This window comes from Vanellus vanellus (assembly GCF_965231255.1).
Source record: "Vanellus vanellus genome assembly, chromosome: 15".
NCBI lineage: Eukaryota > Metazoa > Chordata > Aves > Charadriiformes > Charadriidae > Vanellus > Vanellus vanellus.
This window is the reverse complement of record NC_138920.1, coordinates 545227-565325: the sequence shown is the minus strand read 5'-3', so window position 1 is coordinate 565325 and position 20099 is coordinate 545227. Positions and strand designations below refer to the sequence as shown.

The window sequence follows — 20099 nt, the reverse complement described above, 5'->3', positions numbered from 1 at the left end:
TTGTGTGTTCCTGTTCCGAAGGCACATGATGCTGAAGGACAGACCTAGTGCGTATCTGTCACCCTTTCTAATGTTTTGTGTCAGCCAGAGAGAAATGGCAAGTGACCTCCAAAACTCAGATTCTCCTAGGGAACAGATACTGGCTCTGCAGCCAAATGAACTGAAGTCAAGTCACCTACAACAGGAGTACAGCCGACAGAGATCACAAACTCCTACAACCAAACAATACACAATATTGAGACTAATAAACAACTAATGACAACACCTAGATGTTGGAGATGGAGCAAGATGTATTTCTCCATCTCCTGCCCTGCCCATGTATTACAACCAGCACTTAAAGCCACAACTTTCTCGCGCTCCAGTGAAGTTTTCAATGTCACGTGCAAGGCACCCAGCACGGACTTAGCAATATGTGGTGCTTCTTACTCCTGCAAATTCCCCCTTCCCCACCTAATGCAGGAAACTGGACCTTCCTACATCTATAGTAGTTCAGGGTGAATTAAACCGCTTACAGATCAGCTCTCATCTGCACAAGAATGGCAGTGGGTTGGCTTTTTCCAGCACTCTGCACCACTGTTTTGAGTCAGTGGAGCATCAGGCTGCAGCCTTCCCCACAGGCTGCAGTCGAACAAGTCGATGCCTCAAGTGGTCTTCCATCCCCTGAACGGCAGGCTGAAGGTGCCACAACCTGCAGACACACAGCCTTTGTAAACCCGAATACTACACAAGGAAGATCTGAATGTGCTAACACACAGGCAAGTCTAAACATCTTTTGTGTGCCTCCTAGACCTCAGATCATCTCAATCCCTAAAGCCAACCTGGAAGACAGGCCAGGGGCCGTGTTTCCAGCCAAGGACAGTCCACCTGCTGACATGGTGTGCCAAACTACATTTTTGAAGACCACAAACATCTTAAAATCTCCTGAAGAAGAGAAAGCAGGGCCGTGTTCTGTGTCTCCAAACCTTCCATGCCCCTGGGAACTAGAACTGAGTCTAACTGCATTGAGTTATCACTAGTATTGCAATTACTCATTAGCTGCTCTGAGATACCATTAACGGGTGTTGCATAACGAATGGAAACAAATCAGTCACTGTTAATGGAAAGGCACCATTCATTTTTCTGAAGACAGGAAGGAGGCAAATCCCTTTCTCAACCTAAAGTGCATACATTTGCTTTGCTGTGAGAACTCACTGACAGGAACAAAAAAAGCACAGGAACTTCAAATACCACATCTGCATAATCAGCCTCTTTAGCACACTGTTGTCACAAGCATACAGAAAGCAAAAGTAACGTTTAATTAAACCCCATGGGAGGATTGTGCTCATCCATTTAAAAATAAAAATCATGTTTCAGCCCAAGTCTAGCTAGCGAAGGCTTTCCAGAACTCAACATTGCACTTTTACAGAAAACAAACTTTTTAGATGGAAAACCAGTGTCAGAAGAATCAGAGGAAGAACTTCCCAAGCAATAAGAATAATGAAAAGAAATTTCCAAAATAAAATACCATTTTAATAATTTTTAGCTTTACAGTATTTGCTGCTGTGATGTCACTAGAAGTCAAACCCAGGACTTTAGTGGTGTCACTAGTTTTCATAAGATTAGGGGCAGCTCCTAATTTAGTAAGCATTAAAAAACCCTTGATTTCTAGGTCAAAACATCTTCTGTGTTGTATTAATTTCACTCTAGCACTTTGAACAAGAGAACAAAAGAACTCATTGTACAAATCAGAAGAACGGTCCTCAATATCTTAGACAAAACGTTTCAATGCTGGTGAGAACAGCTCCCCTGTTACTCACACAGAGAAAGCAAACCCTTCCTCAAAGTGCTAACGTTTCATGTTATTTCATTATAATAAACAGAAAGTGCTTTAAACCGTCTTGTATTCGATGCACTGTGTAGCAATCACAAGCTGGCTTTAATGATTTCATTAAAAACTGAGCACAGTTTCGATTCAACGTCTCTGACATCAGCAATGCACATGATGGGATATTTCAATAACCTCTCAATAGCAGAATACCATCTCCTGCTGCACAGCAAGCAAAAATAAAGCAAAGAAATTGGGCAAGGATAAGCAAACTTTTAAAAATGCAGAATAAAAAGCTTTAAACAAACATACTTGTGGAAGAACTTCTCCAAAATTGAATCAGTAAAAATACGGGCTTATTGAAAAGTTATACTTCCAGTAGAAAAAGGTGGCAAAAAATTCCCCATTGAGGTCTGTTGTTAACTCTTCAAACATTTTGCTGTGTTTTACTCTGAACACAGGCAACACCGAGTAACTCTACCTTTTCAACTCATTCCAGCAATGCATAGCAAGTTGCTGTACAGGGAAACTTTCCCTTTCTTTCCTGCATGGGTTTATGCATGTCTTGTCCCTTCCATTTCAGTTGAACTGTGCATGTCCTGAACTTACTTATTCCCACCTCTTCCATACCTTGTGAGCTTTCTGCAAATACTCTGCCAAATCCCAGACCCATCTCCACAGCCCAGGTCGTCTTTTGCATGGCGTGTGCTGGGGAGCAAAACACCTCTCTCCCGTCACGTGGGTGGGAGGCAGCAGAGCGGAAGCGCTAGCTACAGATCAGACGCTAGCTTATGTCAGACCGAAAGGTAACACAGATTTATTTGGACAGTTTTACAAATATATCAGCATATTCCTTCATTGGTATTTAAAGCAAATCACCTGGAAAAAGGGGAGAGATTTAGGCTAACCAGACCACCTACTTCTCCAAACAGCTGAAGAGGGTCTGCAGATAATAATAAAAGCACAAGCACAGCTCTATTAACCGTGTAGGTCACCACGCCATCTGTCCACCAGCAACCCAGACCATTTAATCCACCATCTGCCCACAAACATTAGACGAAGCCAAGCCCAGATTTCATTAGAGTTCATATAGCTTTCAAGTAAAATGTAGGTCTCAGATTTAGGTTAATACATTTTATTTCTGAGAATAACCTAGATTCATATTGATAAAGGCCCCTAAGCCAACCCGCTAGCTCTCCTTTATCTCCATCGCAAATGGGTATCAGATTATGTGGGGGTTGTTTCAACTGATGCCCAGGCAATCTGTTATTTGTCAGGGTTAATTGCGGTTGCTCGTAGATGAACAGTTTAAGAAAATGAGGGCACCCGTATCTGAAAGTCAGCTGCATCAGAAAAGCTAAAAGCTTTTATCATATCACGTTAATCTGAGTAACAAATTTCAGAGGCAAGACAATGCTTGCTCTGATGACTTTGCCCAGGTCTGATCCTGGCAAGTTATTCAAAACTAAAACCAAACACACCGGGAAATCAACAAAAATTCACAATGGCATCACCCGTATTCCCCAAAGGAAGGAAAGATCTTACAAACCTTAAATATGCATGTTACCTTGCAAAAGTAACACATGGCAAAGCTTTACAGAAAACAGCATGCCTAACCTGTGCGCAGAGTCAGTGACAGTGTTAATGACATGCTCGTAAGCTGGGACTAAACTAAACACTTCTCCCACTCATAAGCACGGATCAACTGCAGAAAATATTCTGAAACTCCAGCTTCCAGCCAGAAGGAGGTCTAGAGGCACCGTGGGATGAACAAACGCAGAGGTGGGCTGTGTCACTGCTCTGGTTGTATCCAAGGTCAGCCCTGGAAGGAGCTGGGATGGACTTACAGCGAATCCATGGCTGAGGGCACAGAATAACACAGGCTGAAATAATACAGGACTCACTCTAGTATATCAATGTCTTGTACTGGGGAGCTCAAACTGGACCTGCACTGTCAACAGGGTGCCACCAGTGCTGACAGATGGCACCCCCTTCCCTCGTCCTGCTGGCTGCAACATTGCAAGCACAGGCCAGGATGTGGTCGACACCATGCAAAGCCACAGCTTTATCTCCATTTAAAACAGCTCTTTTTGAACTATTAGAAAAACAAGGTCTGAAATGCAGGTCCTGCATCACTAATGCCATGCTGTCGTACTGCACACACTACACTCTAAGATAATATAATCCAGCCCACAAACCGCTGAAATTTTCTCTTAAAACACACCAGGTCCCTTGCAGATGTTACTGCTATCAGAAGCTGATAGAGAACTTCACTGCACTGTAACTGGAAACCATCTTCCAGTTACCAGCCTTCACGAATTTGTGGCCAGCGTATGTCTGTTCTTCTATAATTGAGATCCTCCCTAAGGCTATTCCTCCCTGGGAAATTCTGGACAAATTAAACCCCAGACTCAGCGTAAGTGCTTTTAAGTCTCTCTTTACACAACCAGATCTCCCTTGCTCTAAAAGCCCTAGTTAAACCTCTTCTCTTCCAATTCCCCCTTCTCAAACACTGGTAAGTAAAGTCACACCAATTTCACAGAGGCCTCAATGTGGCAGCTGGATGCGCTTTGGCAGATTAAAAAGCAGCAGTACTTTTTCACAGGACAACAGAAGAGCTCAACATCCGAGTTTAAATACTGTTTCTGGTATTAGCAACTGAGGCAGAAAATCCAAGGACCCCAACGCACCATCTATCCTCTCTGACAGATTTCAAACAGAGACTTAATCCAGCCCCCGGGGGTACTTTCCAGGTAGGACAGGGGGCTAAGCCAGGTGTGCCCTGAAACCATCCCTTGTAGGGAGAGATGCTGGAGGAAGCTGAGGCTGGGACAACATTTACAGTCACAAGAGACACTGTGTTAACTTCCTGCTAAAAAAAATATTCTAAATGAATTACCAAGAGGGCTCCTGGAAGGAACATCTTGTCTCCTGCCCAACTGTTGCCATGGCCACCAGCTCACTGCTGATCTAAATCAAAGCACAGAGAAGCAACAAGCATGTCCTTCCCTGGCCCAGCACTCATGAGAGCCCCTCTCCCTGAGAGAGCCCTTCTCCCTGGCTGCGGGGCCACTGGCAGCTCTTCCCACAGCTCAGTCCCAGGGTGGACAGAGAGCCGAGACAACAACAGCACCGGGAGGTGCCAAGCGCCCATGAGTCAGTGGCTGCAGCATTGCGTTCCTCTGGGGCTCGCACAGCTTCAGGTTTGGGGTGTTCTTTGAAGAAGTGCGCAAAGAGGCTTTGCTTGTAGAGGGAAAGTGTAGAGTGAGAAGGCAGCAGCGACGCACAGCTCTGTTACAGGATCTCCCTCCTTCCTTCCCACTCCGTTCCAGCTCCAAAGACCACACCTGCTCACAGACAGGCAGCTGTCTACACAGTCTAAAGCTTTGTTGGGTCATTAGAGAATTTGCAGCGACGGCTAATACACTCAGATGCTCAGGCACTGTATTTATATCCCCTCCAACCAGGGCAGACAGGCCCCAGCAGGCAGTGCCTGTACTCCCTAACGCTCTTACTCAAAAGCATTGCATCTATTTTTACATCCAATATGGGAGCACACTGCACCTCTGGCAGAGATGGAGAAGATGCAGAAAGACAGAGACAAGACTGTACAGGGAAGTGTTTTAAACACATTATCTACCTTTATTAAAATAGAAAAGTCATTGCATAACACTTGTCTCTTCCAAGACTAGACACTAAAGTTTCAACTTACTAAGACTAGTAATTTTATACTTATAGGCTTTAAGGTAACAGTAAAACTCACAATCAATCAAGCTAAAGCAGTACAGTGACATGTGCCTGCCCAGATGGGGTGTATTTTCAGTGTCTGTTGAAAAAAAATGCAACACTATCTTCTTCAGACTGTATTTATTATATCCCTGTTCTGCACACCCTTGCCGAAGGTCTTCTGGAATCATCTACATCAACAGACTTTTATTAAAAGCTATCATGTGGTGTTGACAGCTCTACCCCCTAGCCGCACCACTGGTGTAATACAGCAGCGAGAGCCTGTCCTGTGCTAAGCAGAACACTACAGACACAGCAGCCTCTTGCAGCTGAAGAGAAAGAAAAGCCACCGGCTGCGTACCAGCATGCTGAGTGGGAAGTCAGCAAGGTAATCCGGCATGGGAAACGAGCCTGTGCTCTACAAAACGCTCCACGTAATCTCAGTGCTGCGCTCCGCCTAACAAAGAATGCGTCCTCTGTCTTGGATGCTTGTGGTGCAACTGCTCCTCTAAAAGGATTATTCCTATAGCAACCGGAGCCATCAGGCTCATCTCTGCACTACTCTGCCAGGTGAATAACCTCCCAGAAAACAACCATGGCTTTGTCATGACCCAGGCCCAGCAAAGCAGGGGTGCTGTATCTGGGGCAGTTTGGTGACTTCCATCTCCTCTCTACGCAAATAGACAGAGCACGCAGGATCCTCCTTTCCTAGCCAATGAACCAGATGGGATGCGACAGAGCTGCAGCTCTTCAACATATTGCATATCTCAAAGAAACTGCTTTTCCAGAAACCAGCCACCCTAGGAGATGTTGTGGAGCCTCAGCAGAGCAGTCTGGGTCTGCACCTCAGAGCTCAGAACAATGTGCTCTGCACGAAAGGGTGAAAGGCATTATCTGCCAACTGGACATATTCAACTTCTTATTGATTAAACCTTAACAGGAGTTAAAATTAAGATACAGAGCTTTTTATCTCTCTCTCTCAGCATTACTGATGGGCAATGGGGAGTCTGCACACAAATCCTTGTCTCCTGCACATTTCTTACCTGACAGTCGAAGTCTTGGAAGTTGCGAGCCGCATTCTGTTAACAAAAACCAGAAAAAAAAAAAAAAGAAAAAAAAAAAGTTCAGCACAATACCCCAGAACATCCCCAACAACACCATGAAAGTTCCCCTCAGAGACCTCTGCTTCAGCACAGTCTAGCCCGACTGCGGTCAGGACAGCAGCAAAATGTAAGACCCGAACAAGAAAACTGCATGCAAGTTCTGCACGTTACTATAGAGCAAGTCTGCTGGCGGGCTGTCAGCTAAAGAGAGCACCTGCGGACACCGCTGAGAGTTGACAGCATTCAAGCAGGGACATGGGTACGTAGGAAGGACCCTGACCCAAGTCAGGCTCGTTAGGAGGTTGGGTTTTGTCTGATCCTGGTGCCCACTATCAATTTGAATACAAAACTCTTGAAAGGACTACCACTGGGACCTCTCGTAATGAGCGCAAGAAAGCAAGCTATGCAGTAACTGCAGTGTGGGCAGTATGGTTCCACAGCAATCGCAGCTACTGAAACCAGAGCACGCGGGAACTGGGCTCAGCAATTCACAACTGACTTTTCCCAGAGGGTGAGACCACGCATAAAGGTGAGCACAGTAAGTACAGCACACAATGGGTGTACTGCAAATTTGAAGGTCCGCAGTAACTTGTCCGTATGCCCACGTGTGTGGTGAGACTCTCACTCTGACCACAGAGTAGGTTACGCTATGGAGTGCTGTCAAAGGCCAGAAAAGGCTGAGCAAATCATTTGAGACAGCATTCTAGCTTATGTGTCTTAGGTGTAGCACCTTAGTGCTAAAATTACAACTAGGACCATATATGCATAACAGAACCACCCCAAATACTTCTTCTGGCTAAGCACCCTAACTCCTCTCCGTGTGTGAACAAATAGCGCTGTTTTCCTCCCCCCAGAGCTTTGCCACATTAGCAAGAACACAGGTTGCTACCTATGTTCTTCAGCCTGAGACCTTTAAGTTGAGATATCTGCAAATTTGTTTTAAGAATCACTCCTGTGTTAAGTACTGAACGTGACATGACACAAAGCATCAAATCCTTAGGATGGGGGAAAAGAAAATAAAAAGCAGCCCCCTCTTATTTCAGTTTGAGATCCTGAAGTTAGTTGAGATTTCCGACACCTCTGTCTATGCCTCTTTCCCCACTCTGTTAAATACAGACAGTAGAGTCTTCTCATCTGCCAGGTTTTAAAGATCACTCATCCAATGCCACAGTGATTAAGGACTGTAAAAAAGCCTATGAAGAAACTTCTGTACCCAGAACTGGACTTGGATTGTGCATGCTAAGTAAAGAAAAGGCTGATCTGCATTTACACTGAGAAAAGCAAGATTCCCGGGACGGGGAGCCTGGAGGAAACGACACAAAGCAGAGAATGAAGGCTGCACCTGTGTTGTTTGACGTCAGGGTATACCACCATGCACGAGCAGCACTAGTGCTGCCATGTCCTGACTCCTGGTTACTTGGTTTTAACACACCAAAATCTGACTTTAAACCATTAATCTATTCCTTGTCTTAACTTGAGAAAGTCTAAGATTAAGGCATCTTTTTCAGTCCTCTGAAGGTGTGACGACTGCACCTCAAAGGCAAAGAGCTAGCTGGAATGACCCAATCCAGTCTAAGGGCTCCCCATTCAATTTCCTGAGTTAAGCTGTTGTATTTCAGCAATTTTTCACAAAGGTTGTATTAATAGGAGTCAAAAGTGACAGAATATGGACCAGCCAGAATAATAAAGCGTCATGGGGATAAGTTTTCTGATCAGGTTACAGGCAGTACTCTCTTTTTCTCTCTTGTTCAACTAAATGGGAACATTTGAAGTTGATTTTCTTTCCCAGTATAAACTCACTACATTTTAGAGAGCCTGAATGAGGTGAACATACATAATCTAATGTATTTTACTTCCCTGCACTTGCTATTCAGCTTAAGTTACACACAAACATAAGAGTGTATTCTTTAAAAGTCAGGCTTGCAATTTTCTGCTGACAGATTTGAGACAAAACCAACCCAGGACTCAGTGGTGCCCAGTGGCATTTTCAACAGTTCAGACAAGTGAACGAGATATGACCCATTTCCATTTCCCAGGCAATTCCACTGGTTTTGGAGTTTGAGTATTAAGACACCAGAGTACAGCAGCCTTTGTATCTGAAGAGTTCATGAGCACTCACTCATTAGCACCTTAAGAGATTTACTGTACTATTTCTGGCCATTAATCCATGCTGGCTCAAACTCCTACATCTAAAGCTGGTTGGTCGGTAAAAATCTTAGTGAACTGCCAGCTCAATACTTTTTGGACTCTGATACGCTGCACAGAACAGCATGTTATGGTACCACACCCATATGCTCCATAAACTATGTCTAAAAAGCACCTATGTATTATTTCAAGCTTGAAAGCATTAATAAGGGCCACACCTCAGAGATGGTAGCTCCCTGAGGCATTTATTTTGTTAAAGTGTAAAAAGGAGAGCCACAGCACACTTCTCTTCCCACACAGTGCTGAGGATGGCTCTGGAGCCACTCTACATATTTTTTCCCCTACTGAGACAATATATACTTCCTGTAACTTCAAAACTGAGTCAAGGAAGCCAAATATGACTTTGTATGTGTCCTTCTGTATGCTAGTTAACACCACTGGGCTGTTTAGAAAAGCACTCTGCATTTAAACCAGAACTGTCCCAGCTATTAGCTAAGAGAAGTGGCTGTGGAGATGACACCACAGCAGGGACCCGATGGGCCTGATCAGGCAATACCCAACAGAGAGACTAGAAACTTATAAAGTGAAAAACACTGTGTTTTGGCATGCTTCAATACCTCCTACTGAGGTCAGCTCACTGAAGCACAGGAAATCTACCCTCTTGTCCTGGTTTGAGCTGAGATAGAGTTAATTTTCTTTCTAGTGGTTGCTGTGTTTTCGAGCTGGTATGAAAGGAATGTCAATAATGCATATTATTTTAGTTGTTGTTAAGTGATGTTTATACTAGTCAAGGACTTTTTTCAGCTTCCCACAGAAGCTGAGAAGGAGCATAGACAGAACAGAATGGCCAATGGAATATTCCATTCCACAGATGTCATGCTCAGCATATATGTGAGGTTTAGCCAGGGGGGCGGGGAGGAATCCTTGATCTCTGCTCAGGTAGGGCTGGGCAACCAATTCACCAGGCAGTTAGAGTGACTTGTGTCTTGTATACTCTTTTACCATTGTTATTTTCCTTTACTGTTCTATTAAACTGTCTTTATGTCAACTCACAAGGTTTTTTTTCCCTTTCCCCTCCTTTTCTCCCTCTTCTCCCAACCCTTCTCGGGGGAGGGGATGGGGTGGGGTGGGTGTAGGGACAGGGGATAAGCGAGAGGCTGTGTGGTCCTAGTTGCTGGCTGGGGTTAAACCACAACGCCTCTTCAACTCAAACATGGAAAATCCTAGGAGAATCATGAGCAAGAGCTGGGGCACTGCATTCAGGAAGCTTGTCTTCTGTAAATATTTGTCTCTAATTTTGAAATCATAAACTGTTTTCAAGGCCTTTCTGTAGTTTTATCTGCTGGTCTACACTGATTTTGTTCTTCCAAGGCTCACCCTCCCCTTGGAAACATATTAAAAAGTTATGTTTAAGCTATGGTGGAAGCCTAGTAGTCAGCATTAGGCTGTAAGTATACATAGCTGGACTGCAGATTTCAGCTGAATTTTTAGATTTTACAGACACTAAACAGATATGTTAGCACACTGCAGAAACGAGGAAAAACTAAGCACCACAAACTAAAACATAGCAGAATTTCAGCAATTTCACCCATTTTGGGTGGGAGTCTCCACTAGACAGCACAGTCTTTCACAAGCACACAGTGAGTGGACAAAGTACCATATCCCTTTGGCAGCACAAGCTAGTTCTTGATGTCAGCTGTTAAACAGCAAAGCACTGGGAATGACTTCACATACCATCAACCTTGGCTGTTAAGTATGGAAAGTGACCAAACCACATTGCTCACAGCCAAATTTGAAGATGCAAGATTCTAGATCTTGTTGGCATGTCCCATAATGACTTAGGCACTTGGAGCAACAGTTTGTGGCAGAATCCAGTGAGGCTAGGGCTTTCCTAAAGCCCAGATGGCTCTCCTCCAGCCCAAAGAAGACAGAGTGAAAGCCTTAAACAGCTGCTGCTATATAATGATTTTCCAAAGTTTCAGTATTGCATGAATCTGGACTGTTCTAGCTAGGCTCTGGAGGTATTAAAAGGAAATGGCTCTCCATTACTGAATCCAGGGAGGCAGGATTGTTTTGGGGGTTAAAACACCAAAGGATAATTTAAGACACGAGATTTTAAACAAAAAAAGTTAAAAAAAAAAAGAAAACAGGATACAATCCAAGCTTTCTCTAACAAGCACAAACTTATTAGAGGTTCTACAGCTCCTCCAGGTCAGAAATGGTATCAACATTTTCTGCTCTGCCTTTGCAAATTCTCAGTACAGTTGTGACATACTGTGGGGATGGACTAGATGACCTCCAGAGGTCCCTTCCAACCCTGACCATTCTGTGATTCTGTGACTCTAAACTTACCTGTATTGTGGTGGGCTGTCTTTCCCTGAGACTTTGGAAGAATATTATAGAGTGGTGGATTATCAGAGTGGGGAAGCATTTACTGTTTTCCAGTATTTAAGGTACTTCCAAGCTGTAAGGAAACCCTGGCAATCAGGGCTTCTTGCCAAAGTCAACCAGAGTACACCTGTGAGAGCAAAGAAGCAGCTAGCATTACCTTATCATTCAGGAGCGGTTTGATCTCTGTCAACTGAACATCCTGCAGTTCATCCATGGTGCTGTAGGTAGAGCCAATTAACCCTCAGAGCAGCAAATGGGTGATTCTGAAACAAAAGCATATTGTTAGAACCAGTATTAGAATAGATACTAGCCAAAGAAAGCTTTAAGATCTTTCATTAGACTTGTATATGCTCAAACCGAAGCCTGAAGGTCTGAAAGAAGCTGGTTCTCGGTGCAACACAAAGCACCTCTAACTGTAGAAGGCAAACAGCCACGTTTGCAGAGTGTCTCAGTTATGTCACTCCTTACCCTGCACATCGCCTTGCCTATTGAAAGCTGTCCCTGAAAGCTCAGGCCTTTCTACTCAGAATTTTTGGATCCACTTCCACACATTGCTGGTACTTCAGCCATAGTCTGCCTGGAAATGAACTGCAAATGACTGGACCAGCAGAATGAAAAACTGTGTTCAATATGCGGGAATACTGGCGTCTCCCTGCCATGCCTGACACACCTGAACCACAGCATCCAGCCACTAATGGCAGCACTGTGCCTGTAACCCACCAGACACGCAGCCACCACTGCATTTGTACATGAGAGACAGAGGTGTGGAGATCCAAGTACCTTGTTGGCACAACATAAGACAGCCCAGAACCCAAGGCAGCCCTTGCTTCATGAGGTGGAATATAAAAATGGCCCCCAGATAGTCCTGGTCCAGTTGAACGCGTGCAGAGTAACACTGTTAATTGTTCAGCCCAAGCAATCATTCTCCATCAGGTGGTGCACAGTCATCAAAGGAAAAAAAGAAAGTGATCAACAGCATGTGAGGTTGCCATACGTATAGGAAATCACTGCTGCCACAGTCAGGGAAGAAATCTTCTAGTGTAAATACAACAATGAGGACAGAGGAAAAATACGGCAGAGTTTACCAGGGATTTAATTTTTATTCTAGAGGCTCTACCTGTGTTTCTAGACAGGAGACTTTCTAGAGCAGGCAGCTGGAGAAATATGAAGAAGGCTCTGGCAAGAGGAGACGATCATGCCTGATGGTGCAGATTATTTGGTTGTTCAGGAAAACTATACAGATTACTATAGATGAAATAAAAGTAGTCATGGACATAAGCAGGGACAGGAATAGGCATGTGGTGGGCTTCCTGGGCGATAGCTGAGTGTGCTAGAAAAAGACTCTCAACCACTGTCACAAATCAAATTCTTTGTCCAATACAATATTCTGCTGCTAACCACAGAAGAAAAAAATTGGAAAAAGAGTACTGCAACTGTGCTTCTTCAGCCACCTTAGTTCCACACATCCATGCACTGCCCCAGGAAGGAGAGGCTCCCCTTACCCCAATCACTAGGCAAAGCTGCTTATTCTTGTCACCCCCCTTTGTGCCAGGACTAACATTGGTGTGGCTGAAGCTAGCCTAGCGCAACACAAATCATAGAATGGTTTGGGTTGGAAGGGACCTTAAAGCTCATCTCGTTCCGCCCCCCTGCCCTGGGCAGTGACACCTCCCACCAGATCAGGCTGCTCCAAGCCCCGTCCAACCTGGCCTTGAACACCTCCAGGGATGGGGCAGCCACAGCTTCTCTGGGCAACCTGCGCCAGGGGCTCACCACTACTATCCAATCTAAATCTTCCCTTTTCCAGTTTGAAGCCATTCCCCCTCGTCCTATCACTACATGCCCTTGCAAAAAGTCCCTCTCCAGCTTTCAAATCATAATTTCAAATCATAATGCCTTTTCCTTCTGCAAATCAGCCATAGGAACTCCCCTCTCTTTTAGCTCCTTTTCTTTGGAAAGCTTGAAATTATTCTTCTTTTTCAGATTTTTCTGCTGTAAAACACATCAGTTATGAGAATTCCAAGAAAACAGTTAATTTAGAGGTAACATCCCCCTTACCCAATGATGAATTTTTATTCAGAATAGCAGTAAGAGTCATTATATAATGCACTGTAAGCCCCAGAGGAAGAGGTAATTACTGTAATTCTGATAAGGTGTTATGGAGACCAAAAAATATTTTCTACTAAGGAATTGCAACTCCTGTATACGCTGGGACTGATTAAGAGCTCAACACCTACCAGGTTCTCTCCAAAACAGCACCCCACAAGGTTACAGACACCAAAGGAGTTTCAAACAAGCCCCACACCGTTATCTGCAGCAGGTGACACAGTACTAAAACGACCCACTCGTTACCTGGAGAGCTCATTCCTCTCTTACGCTTCTTTGAAAAGACACCCACTGGACCCGATGGCAGGCAGGAAGGTGATGCTTATTCTTGAGGTCACCCAAGAGACCAAGAAGTTGTCCACTCTACACAAAGGGATTAAAAAACTGCACACACCAGCCACCTTTCTCTGTCAGGTTTTATACACAAGGGAGTGGAAAATGACGGTTGCTTTGTGGTTCACGAGTCAGGCTCACACCTAGCATTTTTGCCTAAACCAAAGCCTACAGTGAAGCAGGGCATCTACTGATCTTTGACTGACCAAAGAACACAACTCAGAGCTCTGTGTTAGATTGCTCAAAGCTAAAGCTTTGCTAAAGCTCTGCAGATAGTCCTCCCAGTTTCCCCCAAGCTATACAAAGAGCAACAACTCCCAGCAAGCCCTGGGATAACCCTGCCGTGGGACATTGTTTGCTGCCCACACAAGCATGCTGGTCCACAAAGCGTGTAAAATCGAGAGAGAGGGAGAGAGACACAATTTGTAAATCCCATGCACTACTTTGCTAATCGTTTGTTATATGAGAATAATAAAAAACTAAGTAGGTGTTCAAAGCAAGGATTATCAGATGCTTTTATCTCATCAACCTCGATTTCATACTTGGTCTCTTGATGCAACTACAGTGCACAAAATAAACAAAGTCACTCTGAAATTAATCTGATGCTTATCTTCTGGGGCCACTATTGCTCCAAATACAGTTTCAGGGGAAGGGGGGTCTCTAGGGGCTAAGGCAACAAACTGCTGTGTCGCACCTGCACTGCCTGTTGCTCCTTTGTTAAAGCAAGCTGGGTAGCAACCTGAAAGGCGCCTGGTTTGCACACTGGGCTCAGAATTAGGTGAAACTCCCTTGAGGAGAAGGGACTACCTTCCTTAACACCAACTGGGCTCATGTAGCTGGGAAAACTTCTGTAGGGGAGCAGGGAGGAAGAGTGAGGGACATGCTCTGCACTGAGTTTGCAGCACGGTCAGCCTGGGAGACTCTTTGGCTCGGAGCAGATCCTCACTCAGGCTGCAGGAGCAAGAGCAGGACCTCCGAAACGGCCGGGAGGGACCAAACGCTGAGGTGAGCCAGCAAGCCACTGAAAATTGCTGCACTGAGAGCAAAATCAGACAGAAAGATTAAACCTACACAGCCATAAACGGCCAGACAGTGGATTTCTCTTCTAAACCTTTTGATTCTCATCTGCTCATCCAGCAATTCTGAGTTTGTTTCTGCTTTCCTAGAAACTCAAAGTTTTTTGAAGGTTTTTTGAAGGAAAAGGTACAGGGGGTTCCCATCACTGCTTGCAAGCAGCTTTTTTTAGATTGCTGAACCAGCTTTTCCCCATCCACTCACTTGTGAGCTCTCCGGAAGATGGCTGTGACAGCCTCAGGACTTCATTTGAATCCGTTCAGAGGATGTTCTGTAGGCAGATGCACGCACTTTTCTCTTCCCAAGGTTTTAGCAACCTGAATGGGATTGCCCTGGACCAAATCTGGGTAACTTGTTATTACAGCCTGAGATCTGACTCGCTCTACGTGGTTATTCACCATAACTTCACCTGAGCACCGTTCTATGCCAACAGCAACCTGGTTTTTGGTTTGAAACATGGCGAAGGGACACATTTGTCCAAAAAAGGCCATAAAAAATTCTCAAAAGAGAATGCTTTGTAGCAGAGACACCTGGTAAAGCACATCTCCAAATGCAGAGGCAAAGGGAAGGGTAAAGTACTGGTGACCTGGGTTATCCCTTGCTCCGACCATGTTAAAGACTCCTTGTAAAAGATCTGCAGACATGTCTGCCCAGGAAACAATGAATTCTCTCCCTCCACTCCTCCTGTTATTTAAATAAACAAATATGTCATTTCATATGCTGAAAGCAAGTTTAAAATACCACAACAAAGCAGCATAAATATTCATAGCACACAGAAGAGCTCTGTAGAAGACAGGCTGCAGGCAAAGCAAAAGGTTTGCCTGAAATGATCCGTGTATAAATCATACATTTTTTCTATAAATGTCCCAGTACGACCTGCTTTGCAAGTATTCCTCTTGCTTCCATTTACATATGACTATAAATACGCTCAAACACCCCAATTTAAACCATCCATCCCTTTCCAAAGGCTTCCCGAAGGCTGGAGTAGACTGTATGCTCTTTGAAAACCATTAAGACAAGAATCGAGGAAAGACATTTGGTGAATCATTAGCACAGAGACTAGAAATCAGGGTAGGACACAGAAGGCTGCAAAAAAACAAGGCAGGTGAGCCTAAGAAAGAAACCATCTACCTATAAATAATATCTGAAATATGTGCTCCCATGCTTATTCCAAGAGAAGGGTGCTCTCAATTTACATCCTTTCGATATACAAAAAAAAGAATCTGTGTTAAAAGTAAGTTCCGTAAATCAAGAGCATGAGTGCTACAGACCTGCACCCACAGAGCCAGTCATGTAAACCGCACCGCCTGTGGGTACTTCGGCTCTGGTTTCTAGTCACCAAAACTCCAGCAGTACTGCTTCCCACAGGGTTACAGCTGCAAGAGCTGGATCTTGAGTCCAACTCTCTGGGCACCTCCTTGAATATTTTGTTTTATTATGGAGGTGAAATCTCTCCATGCCATGTAGGAACTCAGTGCAACAAAATCTTGTATTTAGAGGCTGAAAATTCTTGTTCATTCATCTCTTGACTCATACATCAACTTGACTACAGCTTCTAATTTGTTAACTCCATAGCCCGTTATGCTCCTGCTTTGTATGTTAATCGCATTGAGGCAACATTACACAAGACAGTTATCAAGCTATGCTACAAAACATGGCATTAAACGTACCTAAATACATGCTCCCTTGTCTGGCAGCCCAGCAGAGGCTGGCTGAAGAAGCCTCCTCTCTAGGGACTGACTTGCCTACAGTCATGACAACCTGGGTTACATTTCCAAGAACTGCTGTCTGACACAGCTACCTGTTTCTTACGAGATGGAAAGAAGAAATGCTGCTCCAGAGTGTGCAAAGGAAGATGGTGATGTGAGAGTCCTGACTTCAGCTTTTCATGGCAACAACGGGAACAAATCCAGAATTTCAGCCAGTGCAAGAACCAAAGGAACCTCCCCATGGTCCCCAGGTCTGCAGCTCAGGCATTTACTCAGCCCTGTGTGTTGTGTAGCTTTTCGTTACAGCTTTTTCCTTTCTGCATAAGGGGATTCCTGCCTCCTGTGCCTCCTTTGCTTCTCTCTTTCGTCCACCCCAGAAGACAAGTTGCCTGACAAGGCTCCTCAGTCTGGTGGGGCAGCCCCCTGTCTTGGCATATAGATCTTATGTAAAATAAGTTTCATTTACGGCCTTTGAGACCCTTGGGCATTCCTGTTATGTTGCTCATCAGTCCTTTGTAAGCCTCTCAACAGCGCTGTGCTTCCTAACCACCTGCATAGGCTACGCAGTTTCTATCCTGAAAAGCTGGCTGACACAGTAAACTTCCAGCAAAACAGGCAAAGGGTCCAAATTCACTTTCAAAATATTTTCCTAGGTTACTCACTTTGTGTTCCAGCTCATACATTTTTTGGAATACACCACATGGCGTTCCACCTCCAAAATAAACTGCGAGCTTGCAGAGAAATCATGTTCCGCTTAACTAGCACAGTGCCAGCTACTGCACACCAGTGACAGCAGCTTTGTAACACAGCATGCTTTTACCTCCTTTAAATTTGGGCTACACCCAGGACAGATATGCCAACTGCGAAATATACTTTCTAAGGCGTTTAAATGAGACCTACATTTAACAATGGTTTTGCAAGGAAAAGGTCTTTGCCCAGCTTTCCATTAATTTTGGAGAAAGAGTCCAATCCTAATTACAAGAAGCATCACAGTGCCATGCGCGTAACTGAGCTCAGCTAGCATGACATCATCCTTAGTCACTTTTTGAATTAACAGGCATCAACTATAGGGCTGATTGAGCAAGAATGCAAGAAAAATTTAAAAGTTTTCAAATTGTTTTGTTACCTGGACCAGTGCCCATGAAAACCCTGAACTATGCTGAGTTCCCCTGTACAGTGCAGTCCAAGAGGTTTTAGAGTGCGGACATCCAGGATATAAACTGGAATGAAAAGTTTCTCTACGAAAATGATGCAAATTATTGTCTCCAAAAGAGCCTTTTCTGGTCACAGTATCTCTTTCAAATAGCTTTGCAGCATTTCCCTTAATAAGCTCTTCTCCCCGCTGCAAATGAAATAAGCAGTGGCTGTTATTATCGATTATGTTATTCACATGACTTTTCCATGTCCCTTTCTTGCCCAGTGGCACCACTCTAAAGCAATACCTGCATTATCCAACGTCAGCAGCTCAGCTCACACAGCTCAAACTAAACCACAGAGTCATTTTTATCAGTTTTACGGTGAAGGACATGCTCAAATGGATCTGTTCAAAGATGCTTTCCCCTCTACTGAGCCACCTGTTCCCACAACCTCCGTAGTTCAGGAGGTCCCACCCAGGTATGGACGAGGGCTCTCGAAGTCTTCAGTTGCATGTTTGCCCCAACTGAAACATTGGTAGCTCTTCATCAGCACTGTCTACCATCACTGCATTCGCCACAGCTTCTCCCCGTGCCATCTCCTCTATCCATCCCCTGACAACACTTTCAAGCTCTCCCCACTCTGAGGCTGTACGTGTAGCTGAACTCAATGGCTCTGCACGCACACGTCCTCTGATACGACACAGGGCAAGCGGGGAAACTGGTCTCTTCAGCAGCAGCTTACTCCTAAGCAGCTTATGATTAAATCTGGCTACTTTCCACCAGATCCTTCGGTTCCCTTTGCAGTTTTATTTTCAAGCTTGTTTCTGCTTTGTTTCAACTATGCTTCCTACTAATTGACTCTATGTTTTTACATTTTAAGTGAAAAAAAAAAACAAATAAAATGTGAATATACATCCCATTGAGCAAAATAAAGCGTTCAAGAGTAAGACAGATTGGAAATCTGTTTAAATGAGATTTTAACAATGACTTTTATCCTCAAGCAGCACATTTCAATTTACTGAAATTTAACGCTGATTTTGCATTTTATTTATCTTATTGAAAAAGTTGCATTTTCACTGGCCACCGAACATTAAGTTACATTGCTAAATATAGCCTCTACACCCAACTGAGCCTTCTTGCTGTGTGGGAGGAACCACCATTTAAGTTATAGTGTAGCTAAACAAACATTTAGTCAGATCTCACTTTTCATATTTTGTAATGCAATTGTGATGATCTTTTTTAACTCGTTTGTGCAAAATGCTATTAGGGTGGAAGAAAAATAGTCAGATCAAATGCATAGGAAAAGTTTGTAGAGTCACTTTCATTTTAAAAATAAAACTACCTTAAACTTTTTGTGTTCACTCATATATATAAATTGTACAACCTAAAACTGATGTATAACATATATTCAACAGTGAAGTACTAGCACCAAGTAGTTTTGGTCACATCTCTCGGCACGTGCAGTGTAATATAGTGCAGCCTGGATAAACCTAGCTTAATGTGAGTATAGAAATCATCACAGATGTGCAAAGCTCAGGAAGAAGGAATAATGTCTTAGCTCCTCAGCAGCTAAGACAACACAACTACTTCTCGTATAAGGTCATTCAGGTAACTAAAACGCTTTCATTGTGCTGCATACGTATATATATCTAAATCACTTCTACTAATGTCTTCAGAGAGCAAAACCAAACTTTCCTTCTTACTTCATTCAAACTTGAAAAAATGGATTTTGGCCATCAGAAAATATACTTGCAGTCAAAGCTGATCAAACATTTCAACATCCCCAATTCCAAGTTACCAGCTGACACAGAAGAGATCTTTTCAGTTTTATCACAGCAAATACATATTTTTTAGTATTAAATAATTATGTCTATTGAATGTAAGACTACAGATGTACACAGAAGACAGACTTAACTCTCAGAATGTAATTTCACTATTTTAATCTGCTGTAAGTGCAAATAGCTTGCAAAAGGGTCATTCACAGGATTGACATAAATTTTAAGAACGCATATACACTGTATGAAAAACAAATTGCTAAAATTAGATTTTTATTCTATGCTTTTCCCCCTTTTTCCTCATTAACGAAATGCATTTTTCCCTTACCCATGTAGCACTGCTCCTTAGAGCTTCCCAGAACAAGCTCTTTCAGTTTGGCTTATTGCTCATCCTGCATCATCTGAAGGACAATCTCCTCTCAAGTATCAGTGTCATTACTTCAAAACCATCACAACTGCTGTACTGCTGTCACCGCCATCATTTCCAGTCTGTGAATTAACTTTCAAGCAGAAAACATCCTTGTGTGTGTCAGGCTGAATTTTATGCCCCTTCTCAGGCAGCTGGCCAGCGCAGGAGAGGCAACTCAAATTAACACAGTTAAAACCAGTAACGGATATAGGGCAACTCAGAATCAATTCAGGATGTAATTTCATTATTCATTTAATATAACTGTCAGTTGCTGCCAAAAGGGATGTTCCTGTCCTTCCCCTCTCCCTACGCCAGCCAGAAATTCCTCCCTCTCCTTCCCTTTGCACCAGGTCGATGATCAGGCGGCAACACGGCACGTCAGATCTGC

General features: G+C 43.8%; 1 protein-coding gene across 1 annotated transcript in view; it reads right to left on the bottom strand.

Annotated features, from left to right (window-relative positions):
* Positions 1-20099, bottom strand: part of NDRG3 (NDRG family member 3) — a 64605-nt gene that overhangs the window by 23561 nt on the left and 20945 nt on the right. Inside the window, exons 3-4 of the mRNA XM_082491068.1 lie at positions 11327-11432; positions 6574-6609 (exon numbers count right to left, since the gene is read on the bottom strand). Coding sequence (XP_082347194.1) covers positions 6574-6609; positions 11327-11383 — 93 coding nt within the window. The 5' untranslated portion in view covers positions 11384-11432. The remainder of the gene's footprint in view (positions 1-6573; positions 6610-11326; positions 11433-20099) is intronic.